At 35.4% G+C, this 18,329-nt stretch overlaps 1 protein-coding gene across 1 annotated transcript in view; it reads right to left on the bottom strand.

Annotated features, from left to right (window-relative positions):
• The window catches only part of LOC136035282 (nephrin-like), a 255,108-nt gene that overhangs the window by 199,763 nt on the left and 37,016 nt on the right, over nucleotides 1-18,329 (bottom strand). Inside the window, exons 3-4 of the mRNA XM_065716966.1 lie at nucleotides 17,943-18,151; nucleotides 193-303 (exon numbers count right to left, since the gene is read on the bottom strand). Of these exons, the coding sequence (XP_065573038.1) occupies nucleotides 193-303; nucleotides 17,943-18,151 (320 nt within the window). The remainder of the gene's footprint in view (nucleotides 1-192; nucleotides 304-17,942; nucleotides 18,152-18,329) is intronic.

Raw genomic sequence — 18,329 nt, forward strand, 5'->3', positions numbered from 1 at the left:
CATAGCTAGGCGATATTAAAAGGAAATGTTCTTACATTTTATTATAGGGAATAATAAATATTAGTTGTTTGAATTGTCAAAGAAAAAAATCCAGACGAATATTAGGTAGTCTCAAAAGTGTAGTCAATCTGTCATAAAAGAAAACAAACATTGAATAAAAGAGTTTATAGGCATGAAATGAGATCTGTTTACCTCCTTCGGCATGACAAGTCAAATCCAACCGCTCTTCTTCCCTTAAGCCTTCCAACACCGAACTTAAAATTGCTCCATCCGATCTTGTTAGCCAGACTTTCCTCGGAGGAACTGAAAAACAATTTTTTTCATATTTTCTCCTAGCACTCTCGCCATAATTTAATCTGACACAAAAGCTGAGGATGAAACTAAGAAAAGACAAAGCTCTAGATCAGTGTAGTGTGAAACTCAAATGAGAACCGTTAACTAAGGACTCCTGAAAAATTACAATCATTTAGAAAAGATATATTTCTAAAATATAAAATATGGTGTACTGGGTATAATTACGTTTTTTTGATGAGTTATACAAGTAAAATATGTTTTGGTATGCAGGGCATAATCACGTTTCTTCGACAAGTTAAAAACATGTAAAAGATGTTAAGGTGCAAATAGGTGAAAACAATACCAAATTTCGATCAGAGCTCAGCTGAGGGGGCCTGATCACCCTCCAATCTTTCTTCAAAATATCCTTAACGTGGCTTGAATAGTTTCAACTTAATACCCTCACTCATTCTTTAGATATTGCTAATATTACCTTTTTCAAAACCAGTACGCACATGGTGTATTTTGATTTTGATCAGCACCCCTCCTTAATTAGCTTAATTTCCTTAAGTTTTCTTTAATTCCTTACATGTTAATAATGAGCAACTGGTATAACTAAAATCCCTTCCCCAGATTTTTTTGGGGGAGGGTTTCTACCCTGGAGGCATCGTTTTATTTACCGTTGAGCTATATTGAAAAAAATAGTTTTCTGAAAATTTTGATCTGCTGTATTTAGGAAAAAAGGGCGCTTGGGGCTAGTTGACCTGTGATCAGTTTTGACGCTTGAAACGGGCACTAAAAATTTCGATTTCTATTCGAAAAAGCCACCTTCGAAGTCTATACGAACACCTCTTTCATAAGAACCATATATGTCTTGATTGGGCAGCTTGCATAACTTACAGCTCTTGCCTTGTGGGCGGGGGCACGGGGGTTGCCAAACTCAGAAGAGTAGCTATTTGATCGTTAGACTATTTTGAACGAAAAGACTATCTTTAAATTTTGGTTGGATGCATTGGGGGGAAAAAGGGAGTTAGAGAGTGGGAGGATGGTTCCCCTTTGATCACTTTGGATTCTTTAAAAGGGAACTAGAACTTTTGATTTGCATGTGAAAGAGCTCCCTTCAAAGTTTATACGACCACCCATTCCATAAAAACCATTCCACAAAAACCATATAATGGGAAACTTGCATAGCTTACAGTCGTTGCCGCGTAGCTTTGGGGGGTTTTGTCAACCCCAGAGGCATAGTTATTTACTTTTTTGACCATTTTGAACAAGATGGTATCTCAAAATTTGGATCAAGTCTATTTGAGGAAAACGGGCGTGGGTGTGGGATTAATTACCCTCCGATCATTTTTCACTCACAACAGGGCACTAGAGCCTGTGATTTCCAATTGAATGAACTCCATCTGAAGTCTAAAGGACCTCACCTCCTAAAAAGAGCGTATATGCTAAAATAAGCAACTTGAATAACTTACCACCATTTTCCCGGAAGCTCTCGGTAAAGGGGGATGTCAAACTCGGGAGAATAGTTATTTGACTTTCAGACAAAGTTGAGCAATATTTCCATCTCAAAATTTTGATCGGAAGCATTTGGAGAAAACAGTCTTGGGGGCTGGTTGCCCTCCGATCAATTTTGACTCTTAAGAAGGGTACTAGATAATCTGACTCCCAATCGAATGAGGCCCACATGAAGTTTCTGTGGAAAAAAAATAACAAAACATCGAAGCCTTATGAATCTTCGCTATACGCAACGTTACAGCATTGCTGTTAATGAGGAAGAATGAATAAATTTATTATAACTAACTCTTGATGTCTCTTACGGTCATTTTTCCCCGATCATTATGAAACTCTTAAAACAAAGCAGGGTTATGTTGAGCAAGTCAAAGCAAGTGCAAAGGAGTTTGATTCAAGGAGTCGATGACCAAAATTTCGTAGAAGGAGGGGGTAAATTAAAGATATTTGAATATCAGAAATAATGATGAATATCAGAGCTATCTTTTTACTTAATGATGGGGAGGGTAAACCCGTGGAAAATTTGTATGACTCGATTCGTGGGAACATGAGGGTTTCCAGTACAATTGTGTTTCATAGAAATTTAAGATAGTTACTGGTAATAGTTTGACCTCATACAACATATCTTTTCTTCAGAAATACTTGCCCATGATTGTGAATAATATTCATCAAGTCCTTTCTTTGAACGAAATAGAAAGATCCATCTATCACTATTGAAGGTTTTACAATCGAACGAGTCTCTTTAGAATATGGCTATTTGTCTGCTAAAAAAGCGATGTCATTCCATTGTCTGAATTTTATTGCTTTTAGAAACTTTTCTATTGCTAGTAGGATAATCTGAACTGTATTTGCAATGTATCTGACCTTGATTTGACCTTGATGTCTATAATATAATGCAGCTGCTAATGCTGAATTGAAAAAAATTATGCTATAAAAAAAATCATTGAATAAGAGTACCCTTTAAGGCTAAAACCTTACACCAACTTCCTGCTTGATTTGGTTGTTACAGATTTTATTCATCAGAAGAAAGTCTTACAGTATTTAAGAAGGCCATTGTAGATGACTCATTTCAAAAGAAAATGCAAGACAAAACTAGAGAGATTGTGCCTAGGTTTCACAGGTTTACGTCTTTGACGTCTTTACAACAGTCTAACGCAGCAATTTAATAATCTTCAGAATAAGATCATTGATTCTTGATTTGAGCCACTCTTGTGATAACTCTTTTGATATATATATTTTTTCATTATATGTTCATTTGTGATATATATATATATATATATATATATATATATATATATATATATATATATATATATATATATATATATATATATATATATATATATATATATATATATATATATATATATATATATATATATCAAACAGTTCGTGGTAACGAACTGTAGTAAGGAGCGACCCGGCTCAATAGTAACCAAAACTCTAAAAAATAGAATTTTGATATCAATAGCTACATCAAAAGAATCGCATTTTAATGCTGATTTTAAATATATAAGTTTCATCAAGTTTAGTCTTACCCATCAAAAGTTACGAGCCTGAGAAAATTTGCCCTATTTAGGGAAATAAGGGGAAACACCCCCTAAAAGTCTTAGGATCTTAGCGAAAATGACACCATCAGATTCAGCGTATCAGAGAACCCTACTGTAGAAGTTTCAAGCTCCTATCTACAAAAATGTGGAATTTTGTATTTTTTGCCAGAAGACAAATCACGGGTGCGTGTTTATTTGTTGTTTTTTTTTTTGTTTTTTTTTTTTTCTTTTCCCCAGGGGTCATCGTATCGACCAAGTGGTCCTAGAATGTCGCGAGAGGGCTCATTCTAACGGAAATGAAAAGTTCTAGTGCCGTTTTTAAGTGACCAAAAAAATTGGAGGGTATCTAGGCCCCCTCCCACGCTCATTTTTTTCCCAAAGTCAACGGATCAAAATTTTGAGATAGCCATTTTGTTCAACATAGTCAAAAACCATAATAACTATGTATTTGGGGATGACTTACTCCCCCACAATCCCTGGGGGAGGGGCTGCAAGTTACAAACTTTGACCAGTGTTCACATATAGTAATGGTTATTGGGAAGTGTACAGACGTTTTCAGGGGGATTTTATTTTGTTTGGGGGTGGGGCTGAGGAGAGGGGGCTATGTTGGAGGATCTTTCCTTGGAGGAATCTGTCATGGGGGAAGAAAAATTCAATGAAAAGGGCGCAGGATTCTCTAGCATTACTATAAGAAAACAATGAAAAATAAACATGAAAACGTTTTTTCAAATGAAAGGAAGAAGTAGCATTGAAACTTAAAACGAACAGAGATTATTACGCATATGAGGGGTTCTAAAAATACTTTAGCATAAAGAGCGAGGTATTTAGGAGGAGATAAATACCTCGCTCTTTATGCTAAAGTATTTTTAGTAATTTCAACTATTTATTCTACGGCCTTTCTGATTCAGGGGTCATTCTTAAGGAATTGGGACAAAACTTACGATTTAGTGTAAAGAACGAGGTATTAACGAGGGTACAAACCCCCTCATATACATAATAATAATTAAAGAATATAAAAGTTTGTTACGTAAGTTAATTCTAAAGTTACGTATATTTTTTGCTAATAAAAAAATTCGTTAAAATTAAAATTAATAGTTGCCTTTTTATGTAACCGAAAAATTGCATGGCAACTAGGCCTCCTTCCCCATCCCATATTTCTCAAAATCGTATGATCAAAACTAAGAGAAAGCCATTTAGCCAAAAAAGGAATTAATATGCAAATTTAATTTGAATAGTTTACGTGTGGAGAGTCAAAATCAAACATGCATTAATTCAAAAACGTTCAGAAATTACATAAAAAAAAACTAGTTTTTTTAACTGAAAGTAAGGAGCGACATTAAAACTTAAAACGAACAGAAATTACTCCGTATATGAAATGGATTGTTTCCTCCGCAATCCCTCGCTCTTTACGCTAAAGTTTGACTCTTTGCCACAATTCTGCTTTTTAAAACAATTAAAAGCTTTAGCGTAAAGAGCGAGGGATTGCGGAGGAAACAATCCATTTCATATACGGAGTAATTTCTGTTCGTTTTAAGTTTTAATGTCGCTCCTTACTTTCAGTTAAAAAAACTAGTTTTTTTTTATGTAATATATATATAGAGCCGAGAACACGGCGGCTTCACCACCGGGACCTTGTACTCGGCACGTGACAGGATTCTATATAAGGATTCAAACTGTCGCTTGTCTTTTTCAGTAGACAATTTGAGCGTTTTCTTGATGTCATGATGTCCAAATGAACCTTAAATTAAAAATAGTGTTTGTGTAAAATTAGTTTTTTTTTTATTGGACCTTTAACTTTTGCATCGGCTTCTATGTATGTATGTATATATCAATTTATTGACCATCGTAAATTTAAAATACAACACTGATAGAGTATAAAGAAAGAAAAGTGAAAGAAACAAATAAATTCTGACAAATACAAACAGAACCAAAACAAAGGTCAACTGTCAGGAAAAAAGAAGAAAAAGAAAAAGAAATACAAATAAGGGCAATTATATGTAAGACCAGATACATTATTAACGAAGGGCAATTTCAGAGGTACTTTCACTAATAATCTGCCTCCAATATCTCTCGTTTTGTTTTTTGCGCCGTGGACTCTAGACTAGCAACTCCATACCCCGAGGATAGGGAGCTGTTGTTAGTTCAGAGACGCAGCCGTAGCAAATATTTCGCCCACTTGAAGAAACACTTCCATGTTTCTACAAGTGGATGCGGAACAGCAAATGCGTTATAAACGCTAGCTAAGATACGGCGGTTAAATTTAAATTCTAACACAACTAGTAAACCGCAACTAGATCAAAAGTTGACGCATGGCGCGAGGATTTGACCCAATCGGTGCACCAAGATGCCTCAATGTATCTTGTGCTTTAATAGCTTGCTCACTTAACCGAAGATTTTTCAGGCAATCTGAATTTTAATTAAACACCAGGAACTCAGTCTTACTCTCATTAAATCGAAGACCGATGCGTTTATGCTCTTTATAGAGAATTTCAAAATATTCCATACTTCTAAAGATTTTCTACTAATACCAAGGATGTCATCAGCATATTTAGCTGGCGAAACATCAATACCTTTAAACATACATGTGGTCAGAACGTCCTGTTATGGCACAATGACAGTATTATTAAACAGGTGCGGAGAAGTAACAGCGCCCTGTCTAATACCCTTTTTTACTGGAATTGAAGGAATAAGTTCCACTATGCCAGGTGAGATGGTGACCTTAAGTCTGGAATTTAGCTTTTTATACATATCACGTATCAATTTGATGACAGAAATATTAACTTCACGCTTATAGGCAGTCAATAATAATACGGATAAACACCCGAGTCGAAAGCTCTGGGTTATATTATTTTCATAAGCGTGTAGAAGTAAATTAGCAATCAAATTGTGAGCATGGTCGCGACCTATTCCTTTCTTGAAGCTAAATTGGTTACCGGTGTATAATCCTTATCAGATGTTTTGTCAAAAGTTTGTAACTCAAAAACTTCGCTCAAAACCGATGACACCGTAATTGGCCTAAACGAAGACTTCTGGTCCAATAGACTTTCTTCTTTTTAATAGCAAGATTATTACTCCAGTACTGAACAAATCAGTAGCTATACCATAACAGAATATGAAAGAGCGAAAGCAAGAAAGAGCAAGGTCAGATTCTTTTTCAGGAGACCCACATCCTACATGCTTTGGACAGAGGCTATCAACACCACGAGAAGTTTTCGTTTTTTAGTAGCTTAGAAATGCACTCAGTAACCGTGGATCGAGTAACAATAAAACGGATCTCATCAATTGATTGGCCTAATCAACCATCAAGCTCGCTTTCATATGTGGCTTTTCTTGATAGTTCAGCTACTGATTTAGCCTGGTGTTGTCTAAGCACTTTCGTGAAAGTCGCTTTGTTTTCAAACGAATTTCGTTTACCAAATTTTGCCGTGGCACAGCACAATCTTTACAGACACGTAATCAGAATTTCAATTAGTACAATAATCAGCGACATTAGGGCTGCATGACTAACCATACTTCTCAGTTTCAAGATGTACTTTTCGTATTGGTATACAAGCACGCTTGGCAGCTCGTAGAGCATGAACAATCTCTGCACAGTAAATATTCAGCAAGGTTTGCTTTTCTGCAGAGGGTACTAGTTTTTTGGGAAAGCAGATGAAACGGCACTTTATCTTTTTCAACATAGAATCTCCAATAGCCCGGAATGCAAAAATATCTACACAAGCCCAGTCGGTGGTTTTATGCCATTTACTATCATTCTCTGGACTTGGGTCACTCGGTGCAATAATTTGAACAGGGAATATATTACTAATAAGCATATGGTCTGAGGTTTGGAAAGTGGAGACAAGTGAGGATCTGGAGTCTGGTTTTGTATTCGACGAACATATGAAAATTCCAGAGAAGAGGTACTGTCAAAATTATGGATATATGTGAAACCTTGGGCATTCTCGACCACCAAGAGCTGAGGGCACATACTGTTCATAATATTTGTACGACTGTTACTGTCATCAAAAAGGTTACAGTTCATATCACCAGCAAGGAATACTGCTAGGTTTTGCACTTCACAATCAGCCACGAGGGAACTGACAAGGTGGCAAGCTTGATCAAATTGTCTTTCAGATATAGCATAACGGTAATCGGTGGGTAGATACACTGAGACCACCACAAAATTCAGAAATTGGACTGCCATAGAATAGTCACTGTCGCAGAAGTATGGAATAAGGACACTTCTAGCAAGAATAGATGTACCTCCACTCGGCCAATCAGCCCCGGAGTGTCAAGTGTCACGACTTACTAAGGTAGTAGAAGAGACGGTGTTCAGCAAACATAGACTCATGGCAGTGAGAAGATGCTCTTTTAGGCAGAGAACGTCATTTGTGCCACATAGAGTTTGGATTATTGGTAATTTCAATAAGAAGCCTCCATTAAAAGTCCATGATGCTTTCTCATTTGCCATATTTTCTCATTTTTTAAAGAGGCTCAAAGACTTACCCTGACTTAAATGAACTAAAAGTATTAATGGAGGCATGATATCATGATGGTTCTCTAAGCAGACCTAAGGATTGTTACGTTTGATTCCTAGGCATCTTGCTTGAAGAAAATCTTTCCTTCAAGCATCATATTGACCTGATTAAAATGAAAGTCTCCTGGAGTCTCGGAATCCTTCTAAAGCTCAAACACATATTTCCAGGGTCGATTCTTAGAATCTGCTAAAATATTAAGATATTAATATTCTGTATTCGTATCTGTAAAAGATACGTAATCGTATTTGTAAAAGAACGACAAGAGAAAGAAAGGTAATAAAGAAAAGAGGTGGCCGAAAGGGTGCACCGCGAATACATAAGAAAAGTATAGGCCGAAATAGATAAAAGTAAAAGAAATAGAGAGGAGTTAGAAAGGACTAGAGAAACTCGTAGAATTACTAATAAGGAGGCTGATAGAATAGCCAGAGAAAAAAGGGAGGCTAATAGAATAGCAAGAGAACGAAAAGAAGAGAAGGATAGAATAAATATAGAGAAGAAAGAGAGAGAGATCACCAAGAGTTTTAGAGAACCATGATAAGTCTATTAAAAGCCCACTGGGGAATTCCAGAAAGTGAAATTTCATCAAAACTAACTTCTAGGCTATCGGATGACCATAAAAATTTGCGAAAGGATCAATTGAGGAAGAGTGAAAATGATCAGACAATAAATACTAAGACAGAAAAACATACTACTTCTTTGACTGTGCAGGGAGGCGGATCGGGCCATAAAACAAAATTAGAGGCTAAGCCATACTGTTGGAACAACGAAATGCTTGATCCTCCAATTTGAAATGTGAATAACCAGGAAAAATTGGGTGCGGAAGTGGCTCGGCCACATAATATTGAAAATAAGACACACAAAATTGATTTTTCGGGAAAATTTTCAGAAAATAGTAAACTTCAAAGTACATGTACCAAATATGAGACGCCGACAAGTATATGCCAAAATAAAGCACTAATTATGCCCGAGAAAAATCGTACGTGCTTTTCCTCAGAAAGCTTGAGAATTTTTTGTACAATATGAGAAACCCAATGTGGGAGTTCAATTTCCATTCAATGACGATTTATTTAATACTGCGGCAAAAGGAAAGTAAACTAAAAGGGAGAAAAGAAATATTAATCACAAATACAATAAACAGATGCAGTAAAAGATAGTGGACACTGGAATCCAATTCAAATTTAATGATGATTTAATTTGCGCGATTGGAAAATTTGGAAAAAGTACAGATGAGAAAAAAAAATATTAAAAAGAAACAAAATGGTCGGATTCAGTCTTCAGTAGTGGAAATTTTATTTGGGAGCATTACAAACTGACGAGAAGAAAAAACAGCTTAGGGGGAACGAAGAGGTCCAAGACTTAGTGGGAAAATTACAAAACTACAGTAAAACAAAAAACTTAAGAGGGAGGAGAAGATCCATGACCTGTTAAGAAAAACCACAGATATTCATAAAATAAAATTGAATGGACTACACCGAATTCCGGAACTTTTGTCCAGTAACTCTATTCGGGTTTTCAACACTTGGGGATCGACAATCATTTCCTGCAATTCTTATTCGTTAAGTTACGTATACAAATTATATCTTCAGCTAGTATCAACGCCAATTGTTAATTTGAATATAAGAGGGAAGGGGGCCCAGAATGAACTGATTAATGATTCGCTCAAACTTTTACCTGTTTTCCCTGTACCCCTATCGTTTTCAAAGACCTTTGCATTTTTGGCCTTGGATTATTTCAAATTATGCAAAAGGGCGATTCACGTTTTAATTGAGATATGGTGGGTTTTTTTTTTCACCGATGGAGATTAAGAGGCTAGTTCAGCCAATTTTTCATGGTGAGTGGCAACATCGAATGTGCCAGAACCTGACTCTGTGCTTTTCTCAAATATAAATTCGGGAGAGCGAGGAAATTTGTATTTTAATTATGATAAGAACAATTATTTTCTGCTAATCTTGTGAATTTCAAATTCCAAAACCCAAGGTAACGCGTTTCTCGGACTTGTTTCAAAGGAACACCATTGTACTTAATATCTGAAGGTAAATTTTGGGGCTCACCAGTCCTTCTAAAAACCATGTAATTTGTTTTTGAAGCATTAACAGCAAGTTTACTGAGTGTAACAAACGTAAGAAGTCTCTTTAAAGCACTTTTTGCTCGGTCTATCAAGTCCAGCAACGATTTGACAATAATAGTTATAGCAGTGTCGTCTGCAAAAGACTTTAAGTAACCAGGGGTAAAAAATCTCATACTATTTTCATAAATTAAAAATAAAAGAGGACCTAGGACAGAACCTTGTGGCACTCCGCAATTCAGTGGGTAAACCTGTGAAACTTTATTATTTATTGTATCTTTTACACTTCTACCTCGCAAATACGACCCAAACCAGCTCAAACACTTATTCCTAATACCTAAATTCGACAATATATCCAACAAAGATTCAAAATCAACAGTATCATTGATTTTGGAATTTTATTTGTCAGTAAGTGTCAATTAAACTGACAATCCACGGTCATTTGTTTTGTTTATTTTTCCGTATAGAACAAATTATGTTCTGATCTTGAGAAGGCATGGGGCCTATCAGCCTTACTCATACTAATTTTTTCTTGTTTTGAGTTTGACTCGGCTATTTATTTTAATTTCTGTTCGTTTTGAGTTTGCAATATTCATTGATAGTGATTTGTGGTAGTTTTACGCTTGGAAGAATATTTGACTTTATTTAGGCTAATTTTTTGGCTTAGTGTTTTGGCTTAGTGAACAATTATTCTGTAAAAAAAAGTTCTTAAATCAATCTTCAAAAGAACCACCCCTGTAAAGAAGGGGAGAATATGTACTGTGTAGATAATAGCTCACAGACATTAAAAATAAAGAATAAAGACAGAGGAGAGAGAGCGAGAGAGAGAGAGAGAGAGAGAGAGAGAGAGAAGGAGAGAAGGAGGGAAAGAAAGGGAGAAGAAAGAGAGAGAGAAAGAGAAAGATTCGAGGAATTTACAAGTATTTATTCTGTTCCCTCAACAAAAACTAGACCGGTAGTTAATGGCCAAAAATCATTCATAAGCTAACAGTTTTTTTACAAGTCTTTTGAAGGTTTTAAACGAATGGCACTTTCAACCTGAATCAGGAAGGTTATTCCATGTAATATAATAGTATGCGACATTTGAGTCTTCTGTGAGAAACGTAGCTGATAAATAGACCGATCATACACAAAGGCAGAGGTAAATCTAAGGGACCCAGAGAGATCACTCTGAAGCTGAAGAAAAGTGAAGGATACACAGGAAAGAATGTAAAGCTTAAAGAATCTATTAACGGTTCAGTCGCTGAACGATTTGCTAACTGGATTATATTTATGGTCTTATTATAAGTATTAGAAGGCGGTTTAAGAAAATGCTTTATAAAATGCATAGATTGATTAGTAGTTTCCGAAAGAAAAATCATTTTTTTCTAAAACTTGCTAAGTAATAAATAAAAATTATAAATAATTTTGAACCAAATAATATTTATTTTCCTTTTTAAGCGATAGGTACTAATAAATTTGCCAACGACGTCCCTATAAGCATCCCTACATCGTGAAATATCTCTTTTTACGATTACTAGTATGTTCGACAAGAAGAATGAAACGTTCAGCTCCATCAAATTAACACGATAGACGTTAAGACTTATTTTTCAAGGGGACAGTACGTTGGAGTATAAAGGACTCATAACTCAAAATAAAAATTTGAAAAAAGCTTAGTGAAAGGATTTATTTGGGAAAAGCTATTTAAGTATAACAGGAAAACAAACACAAATAAAAGCAAAATCTTTGGAGCGAAAATTTTGATCAAACAAAAATATAACGGTTGAATGATATAGGAAAACACCAGAGACAGATTGGAAAAGGCTTGATGAAAGAATGTCTATTAGGAAAAAAGCTATCTGAAACATAATAGGAAAATAGACAAAATGAAACAAAAATATTTGCAGAGGAATTTTCGACCCAACAAAAGATATTCTTTTCCCAGTAGTTCGGGGTATTGATCGGAAACTTTAATTAAATTGTCATAACTGAAATTTTTGACTGAAATATAAATAAGGTGAATTACATTAAATTGTATACTAGATTAAATTAACTGAATTAGATTGTGATATTTATTATAGATAATGGGGAAGTGTGCTTTAACGTAATAACTTCTTAGACAGAAAAGTTTTCACAAAGATGGTATTGTATTAAAAAAAAATCATATTTTTTCGTATTTTTCCTCAAGACTGATCGTTACTAAAAAAAATAATAATATAATATTGGCTCTCAGCGCATAAATAATTAAAACTAAATTTGCATATTAATTTTTTTGGGCTAAATGGCTTTTTCATAGTTTTAATCGGCAGATTTTGAGAAAAAAGGAGCGAGGAAGGAGGCCTAGTTGCCCTCCAATTTTTTGATTACATAAAATGGCAACTATAAATTATAATTTTTTACGAGCATTTTCATAAGTAAAAAATATTCGTAACTTACGAATTAGATTACCTTGCGAACTTCTATATTCGTATGTTTTTATTGCGCATATGAGGGGGCTCACCCCTCGTCAATACCTCACTCTTTACATTAAAGCTTAAATTTTGTCCCAATTCCTTAAGAATGACCCCTGAATCACAAAGGCCGTAGAATAAAAAGTTGAAATTACTAAAAATACTTTAGCGTAAAGAGCGAGGTACTATGAGGAGGTAAACCCCTCATATGCGTAATATTTTCTGTTCGTTTTAAGTTTTAATGCTGCTTCTCAAATTCAGTGGAAAAAACTTTTCATATTTATTTTTTCATTGCTTTTTTAAATAATGCTAGAAAATCCTGCGCTCCCTCCATTGAAAGTCTCTTTCCCCATGAGACGTTCCTCCATGGAAATATCCTCCCACGTACCCACCCCACTCAACCCCCCCCCCCCCCGAAACCAAAAAAATCCACCTGAAAACGTCTGTACACTTCCCAGTACCCATTACTATATGTAAACACAGGTCAAAGTTTGTAACTTGCAGGCCCTCCCACGGGGACTGCGGGGGAGCAAGTCGTCCCAAAAGACATAGTTATTAGGTTTTTCGACTATGGTGAATAAAATGGCTATCTCACAATTTTAAACGGGTGACTTTGGGGAATAATAAGCGTGGGAGGGGGCCTAGGTGCCCTCCAAAATGTTTGCTCACTTAAAAAGGGCACAAGAACTTTTAATTTCCGTTAGAATGAGCCCTTTCGTGACATTCTAGGACCACTGAGTCGATACATCACCTCTGGAAAAAAAAAACAAAGAAACAAAAACAAAAACAAATAAACACGCATCCGTGATTTGTCTTCTGGCAAAAAATGCGAAATTCCACATTTTTGTAGATAGGGATTTGAAACTTCTGCAATAAGGTTCTCTAATACGCTGAATCTGATGGTGTGATTTTCGTTAAGATCGTATGACTTTTAGGGGATGTTCCCCCCTATTTTCTAAAATGAGGCAAATTTTTTCAGGCTCGTAACTTTTGATGGGTAAGACTAATCTTTATGAAACTTATATATTTAAAATAAGCATTAAATGCGATTCTTTTGATGTAACTATTGGTATTAAAATTCCATTTTTTAGAGTTTCGTTTGCTATTGAGCCGGGTCGCTCCTTACTACAGTTCGTTACCACGAACTGTTCGATAATCTTTTTAAATTTTGACCTCTTGACAACCATCTTACTTCTGCATGTAATAACAAAATTGTGTAGTTGGAATCCGTATCCTTACAGAGATTAAATAAAAAAAACAAGTTTTTTTTAACTGAAAGTAAGGAGCGACATTAAAACTTAAAACGACCAGAAATTACTTCGTATATGAAAGAGGCTGCTTCCTCATCAACGCCTCGCTCTTTACGCTAAAGTTTGACTCTCTCTCAATTCTTCTTTTTAAAACAGTAAAAACTTTAGCGTAAAGAGCGGGGCGTTGATGAGGAAGCAGCCTCTTTCATATACGAAGTAATTTCTGGTCGTTTTAAGTTTTAATGTCGCTCCTTACTTTCAGTTAAAAAAACTTGTTTTTTTTATTTAATTTCTGGACGTTTTTGAATCAACGCATGTATTGGCTCTCCGCAGAGGAATAATTAAAACAAAATTTGCATTTTTTTTTTTTTTTTGGCTAAATGGCTTTCTCATAATTTTGATCGAATGATTTTGAGAAAAAAAGAGCGGGGGAGGAAGCCTAGTTGCCCTCCGATTTTTTGGTTAATTAAAAAGGCAACTAGAATTTTTAATTTTTTACGAATATTTTTATTAGTAAAAGATTTACGTAACTTATAAATTAGCTTACGTAAAGAACTTTTGTATTCTCATATTTTTATTACATATATTTTTATATATAGATATGAGGGGTTCCCCCCTTGTCAGATCCTCGCTCTTTACACTAAAGCTTAAATTTTGTCCCGATTCATTAAGAATGACCCCAGAATCACAAAAGCCGTAGAATAAATAGTTGAAATTACTAAAAATACTTTAGCGTAAAGAGCGAGGTATTAGGAGGAGGTGAGCCCCTCAAATGGGTAATAATTTCTGTTTGTTTTAAGTTTTAATGCTGCTCCTTACTTCCAGCTGAAAGAACTTTTTCATATTTATTTTTTCATTTTTTTTTTAAATAATGCTAGTAAATCCTGCGCTCCCTTCATGGAGATTTTCTTCCCCCATGACAAACTATCGATGGAAAGTTCCCCCAGCATATCCCCCTGTTCTCAACCCCTCCCCCAACCAAAAAATCCTCCTTAAAACGCCTGTACACTTCCCAATAACCATTACTATATGTAAGCACTGGTCAAATTTTGTAACTTGTTGCCCCTCCCACGGGGACTGTGGGGGAGTAAGTCGTCCCCAAAGACATAGTTATAAGGTTTTTCGACTACGCTGAATAAAATGGCCATCTCAGAATTTTGATCTGTTGACTTTGGTAAAATAATTAGCGTGGGAGGGGGCCTAGGTGCCCTCCAATTTTTTTGGTCACTTAAAAAGGGCACTAGAACTTTTCATTTCCGTTAGAATGAGCCCTCTTGCAACATTCTAGGACAACTGGGTCGATACGATCACCCCTGGGAAAAAAAAAAACAAACAAAAAAACAAATAAACAAATAAACACGCATCCGTGATCTGCCTTCTGGCAAAAAATACAAAATTCCACATTTTTGTAGATAGGAGCTTGAAACTTCTACAGTAGGGTTCTTTGATACGCTGAATCTGATGGTGTGATTTTCGTCAAGATTCTATGACTTCTAGGGGGCGTTTCCCCCTATTTTCTAAAATAACGCAAATTTTCTCAGGCTCGTAACTTTTGATGGGTAAGACTAAACTTGATGAAACTTATATATTTAAAATCAGCATTAAAATACGATTCTTTTGATATGTGTATTGGTATCAAAATTCCATTTTTAGAGTTTTGGTTAATATTGAGCCGGGTCGCTCCTTACTACAGTTCGTTACCACGAACTGTTTGATTTGAAAATAAGCGACTGTTAAAGGCATGGCTCTTAATAAAATTTATGACCTTAACAGCATCCTGAAGCACATCGTTTAATTCTGGTGCTATCAATCAATTAAGAAGCGCCCAAAGGATTTTTACATGCCGGCACTATAAGGTCCCGCCGGTCGCGAAAGGGTTAAACTGACTAATTCCGAATAACATGCACTTCGATCACAATCATACAGTGGCTAAATGAAAATAACACGAAATGCTTATATAGTTTCTTCGAAATAACACTTAGAAATTTTGTTGATAATATTTATCAGGATTATTTCAGTTTTAAGAGATTGACAAAAATAAATCTACATCTTTTATAAATCTCTATAACATCTTCTGATTCGTAGTAAATTTATACAAGATATTATAATGATCGGAATAGAAATTCTTGTTAGGAAACAGTCTTTCCGAACAAGAAGATTTTATGATATACTTATCTACGATGGTTGTTATTTTTCTTTATAACGATAATTTTACAAGTTAAAACACATTTTTTGTTAAATTGTATTTTTATCACTCGCGACCCCATAATTTTGCAACGCGACTCCAAATGGGGTCGCGACACAAAGTTTAAGAAGCCCTGATTTAAACCTATTTGTTGCATTTCTTTCAGTTTTTTGGTAAGGAACATTGTTACCCCCCCCCCCTAGCAAAAATAATCAAGGCACACAATAAAAGTAATCTCAGGAATCATGGGGTATTAGATCTTAATCTTTTTTTTTTTATTAATTTTTAGTAGTGATCTGTGGTTGTATTATGCTTGGTGAATTATTGCTCATTTCGTTTTGCTCATTTTTGGTTTAATGGAGCTCTTTACTTTTCTTTCAAAAATTTGTTTTGTGAAAAAAGTTTCTGTAATTAATCGGTGATAAAAAAAAATAGACAAGAATTGTTTCCAGTCTTTAGCTCAAAATTTACTAGATACTGAAAAACAGCGATATGTCCTCTTGACAATGTTTTCTTCTTTTAATCCAAAAATACAACTAGGCTTTATATCATCAGCAATAACATTACTTTAGATTGTTCCGGATAATCTTTCACTCACCCCTAGGGTTTTTTCTTTCAAACGTCTTCATTATTCAGCCACCACAGGCTCTTTTTTTGTTGCCATAACTCCTAAGCCTACTAATGAGCTCAGAAAGGAAACCCGTTGTCAATCTATTCTGAAGTTTATCACCACCCAATTATATCTTGTAAAATTCAAACCCATTCGATCTTAAAATGAATTGAATAAATTGAATTTTATTCTGTTCTTTTTCTGCTGGAGTGGTCATCTAGTCAGCTCAAGAGTAAACACAGAGTATAATTTATCAATTTCAGGTACCTTAAGAGCATAAATACATACAGTGGCAATTCCAAAAAACAGATGCGAACTCAAACGGGCTTGGCAATCACAGTATTCGAATGACTTAGATCGGTCTGGAGGTCAACCGAATATTTGCTGCAGCTGAAACTATGTTTTTCAGTAGTAGAGTTATTTCGATCCTAAGGTATGTGGGTGAGGGCTTAAAACTCACAGATGAACAGGAAAAATGTCTCGCTGCGTATGGAAACAATTGCCTGCAATGGACTCTAAAATTAAGTGGACGAACAGAATAACCAAAATGAAAAATTTTCAATATATGAACTAGACAGACGTATCTGACGTGCTGAGACCACAAAGACGGGGGTATCAAGATCATTTGATTCGCATGCCATTATCTAGACTGCTCAGCCTGCTTCTCTGGTGGAAATCAGAGAGCCTAAGAAGAAGGAGAAGGCTGAAGAATACACTTTGAAGCCCATCCAACTGAAACGGATGTGCCAGAAAGACAAGCGTAATCCCAGGATAGGAAATACGGTGCTACACACCTAAAACAAGGTTGGAGGATCTCTATTGAAATTCTGGGCACCTTTTAAAGTAAAGAAGAAGCTAAAGTCTAAGGTAGATGGGACTCCATATTTTCCTTGTCTCCTCCCTCAAATGCAACGATTCCCATTAGTAGGCGTACCAAAACAATTGGAAAAGTAGGTTGTTTTAGACCGTACCAAAATGTGTGAAGAAGTTTGAAAACAGGCTTTAGCCTAGTGCCCCAAAACCTACAAGAGTTCATAGCTCATTAACATATTTCAAAGTTATTCCCAATATCGTACTTTATTTTTAACTAATGACATATACCATATGAAAGAACTGTTGCCCTACTACTATTGCTGCTAAGGTCACATTAGGATTCTGTAATAAGTATCGAGCCACTTTTGTTGAACAGGAATTTGAAAAGCCTCAAAAGTAACGAAACATAGGTGTACACTGTATCAGTGTTGCTGATGATAATATTTTGTCTTTGAGAGGCCATTTTAGATTTCCCGGAGAGGCAACATGGCTAAAACAGAGCTTTTTTATTGAATGAAAAGCTCTGAGTTCCGTTATGTAAGTCAATTAAAGCTAAAATTGTGGCGCAAATCAGCTCAGCTCAATGTCATACCTATTAGTTCAGCCGTCTGCTTTTTTGACAAATAATTTTAAACTTGTACACACACCTTAAAAAAATAATTTGTTCAATCTTAATAAACCCTTTAGAAGTAGTTGGATTATCCCTATGTTATTTATAAATATTTGAGAACTTACCAACAACTTGCAGCTGTGTAAACAAATTCCTTGTTTGCGCATGCAAGAAATCTGTCCTACATCTAAAGAATCCTTCATCTTCTTTCCGGACTCCATTAACGACAAGAGCTGCTGACACATTATCAGCTTGAAAGCTTGCTCGTCTTCCAAACAATTTTTCTTCGGACCAGTGGTCAGCCATTGAGAAGTTTGCATCTCTAGCATCCACGCTTCAAAAATAATAAAATACAAACATCCAAATAGTTAAATAACCATAAATTATATTAAATATTAATATAAGTAAGAATTATACACACAGTAATGCAAGCTTTAATTTTCGCCATTGAAACATTTTGGGATATACTGATGCTAAAATTAGTGTAGAAAAATAGTGTCTCCTTGGCTTCA

This window comes from Artemia franciscana, chromosome 14, assembly GCF_032884065.1.
Source record: "Artemia franciscana chromosome 14, ASM3288406v1, whole genome shotgun sequence".
In the NCBI taxonomy this organism is placed as follows: Eukaryota; Metazoa; Arthropoda; class Branchiopoda; order Anostraca; family Artemiidae; genus Artemia; species Artemia franciscana.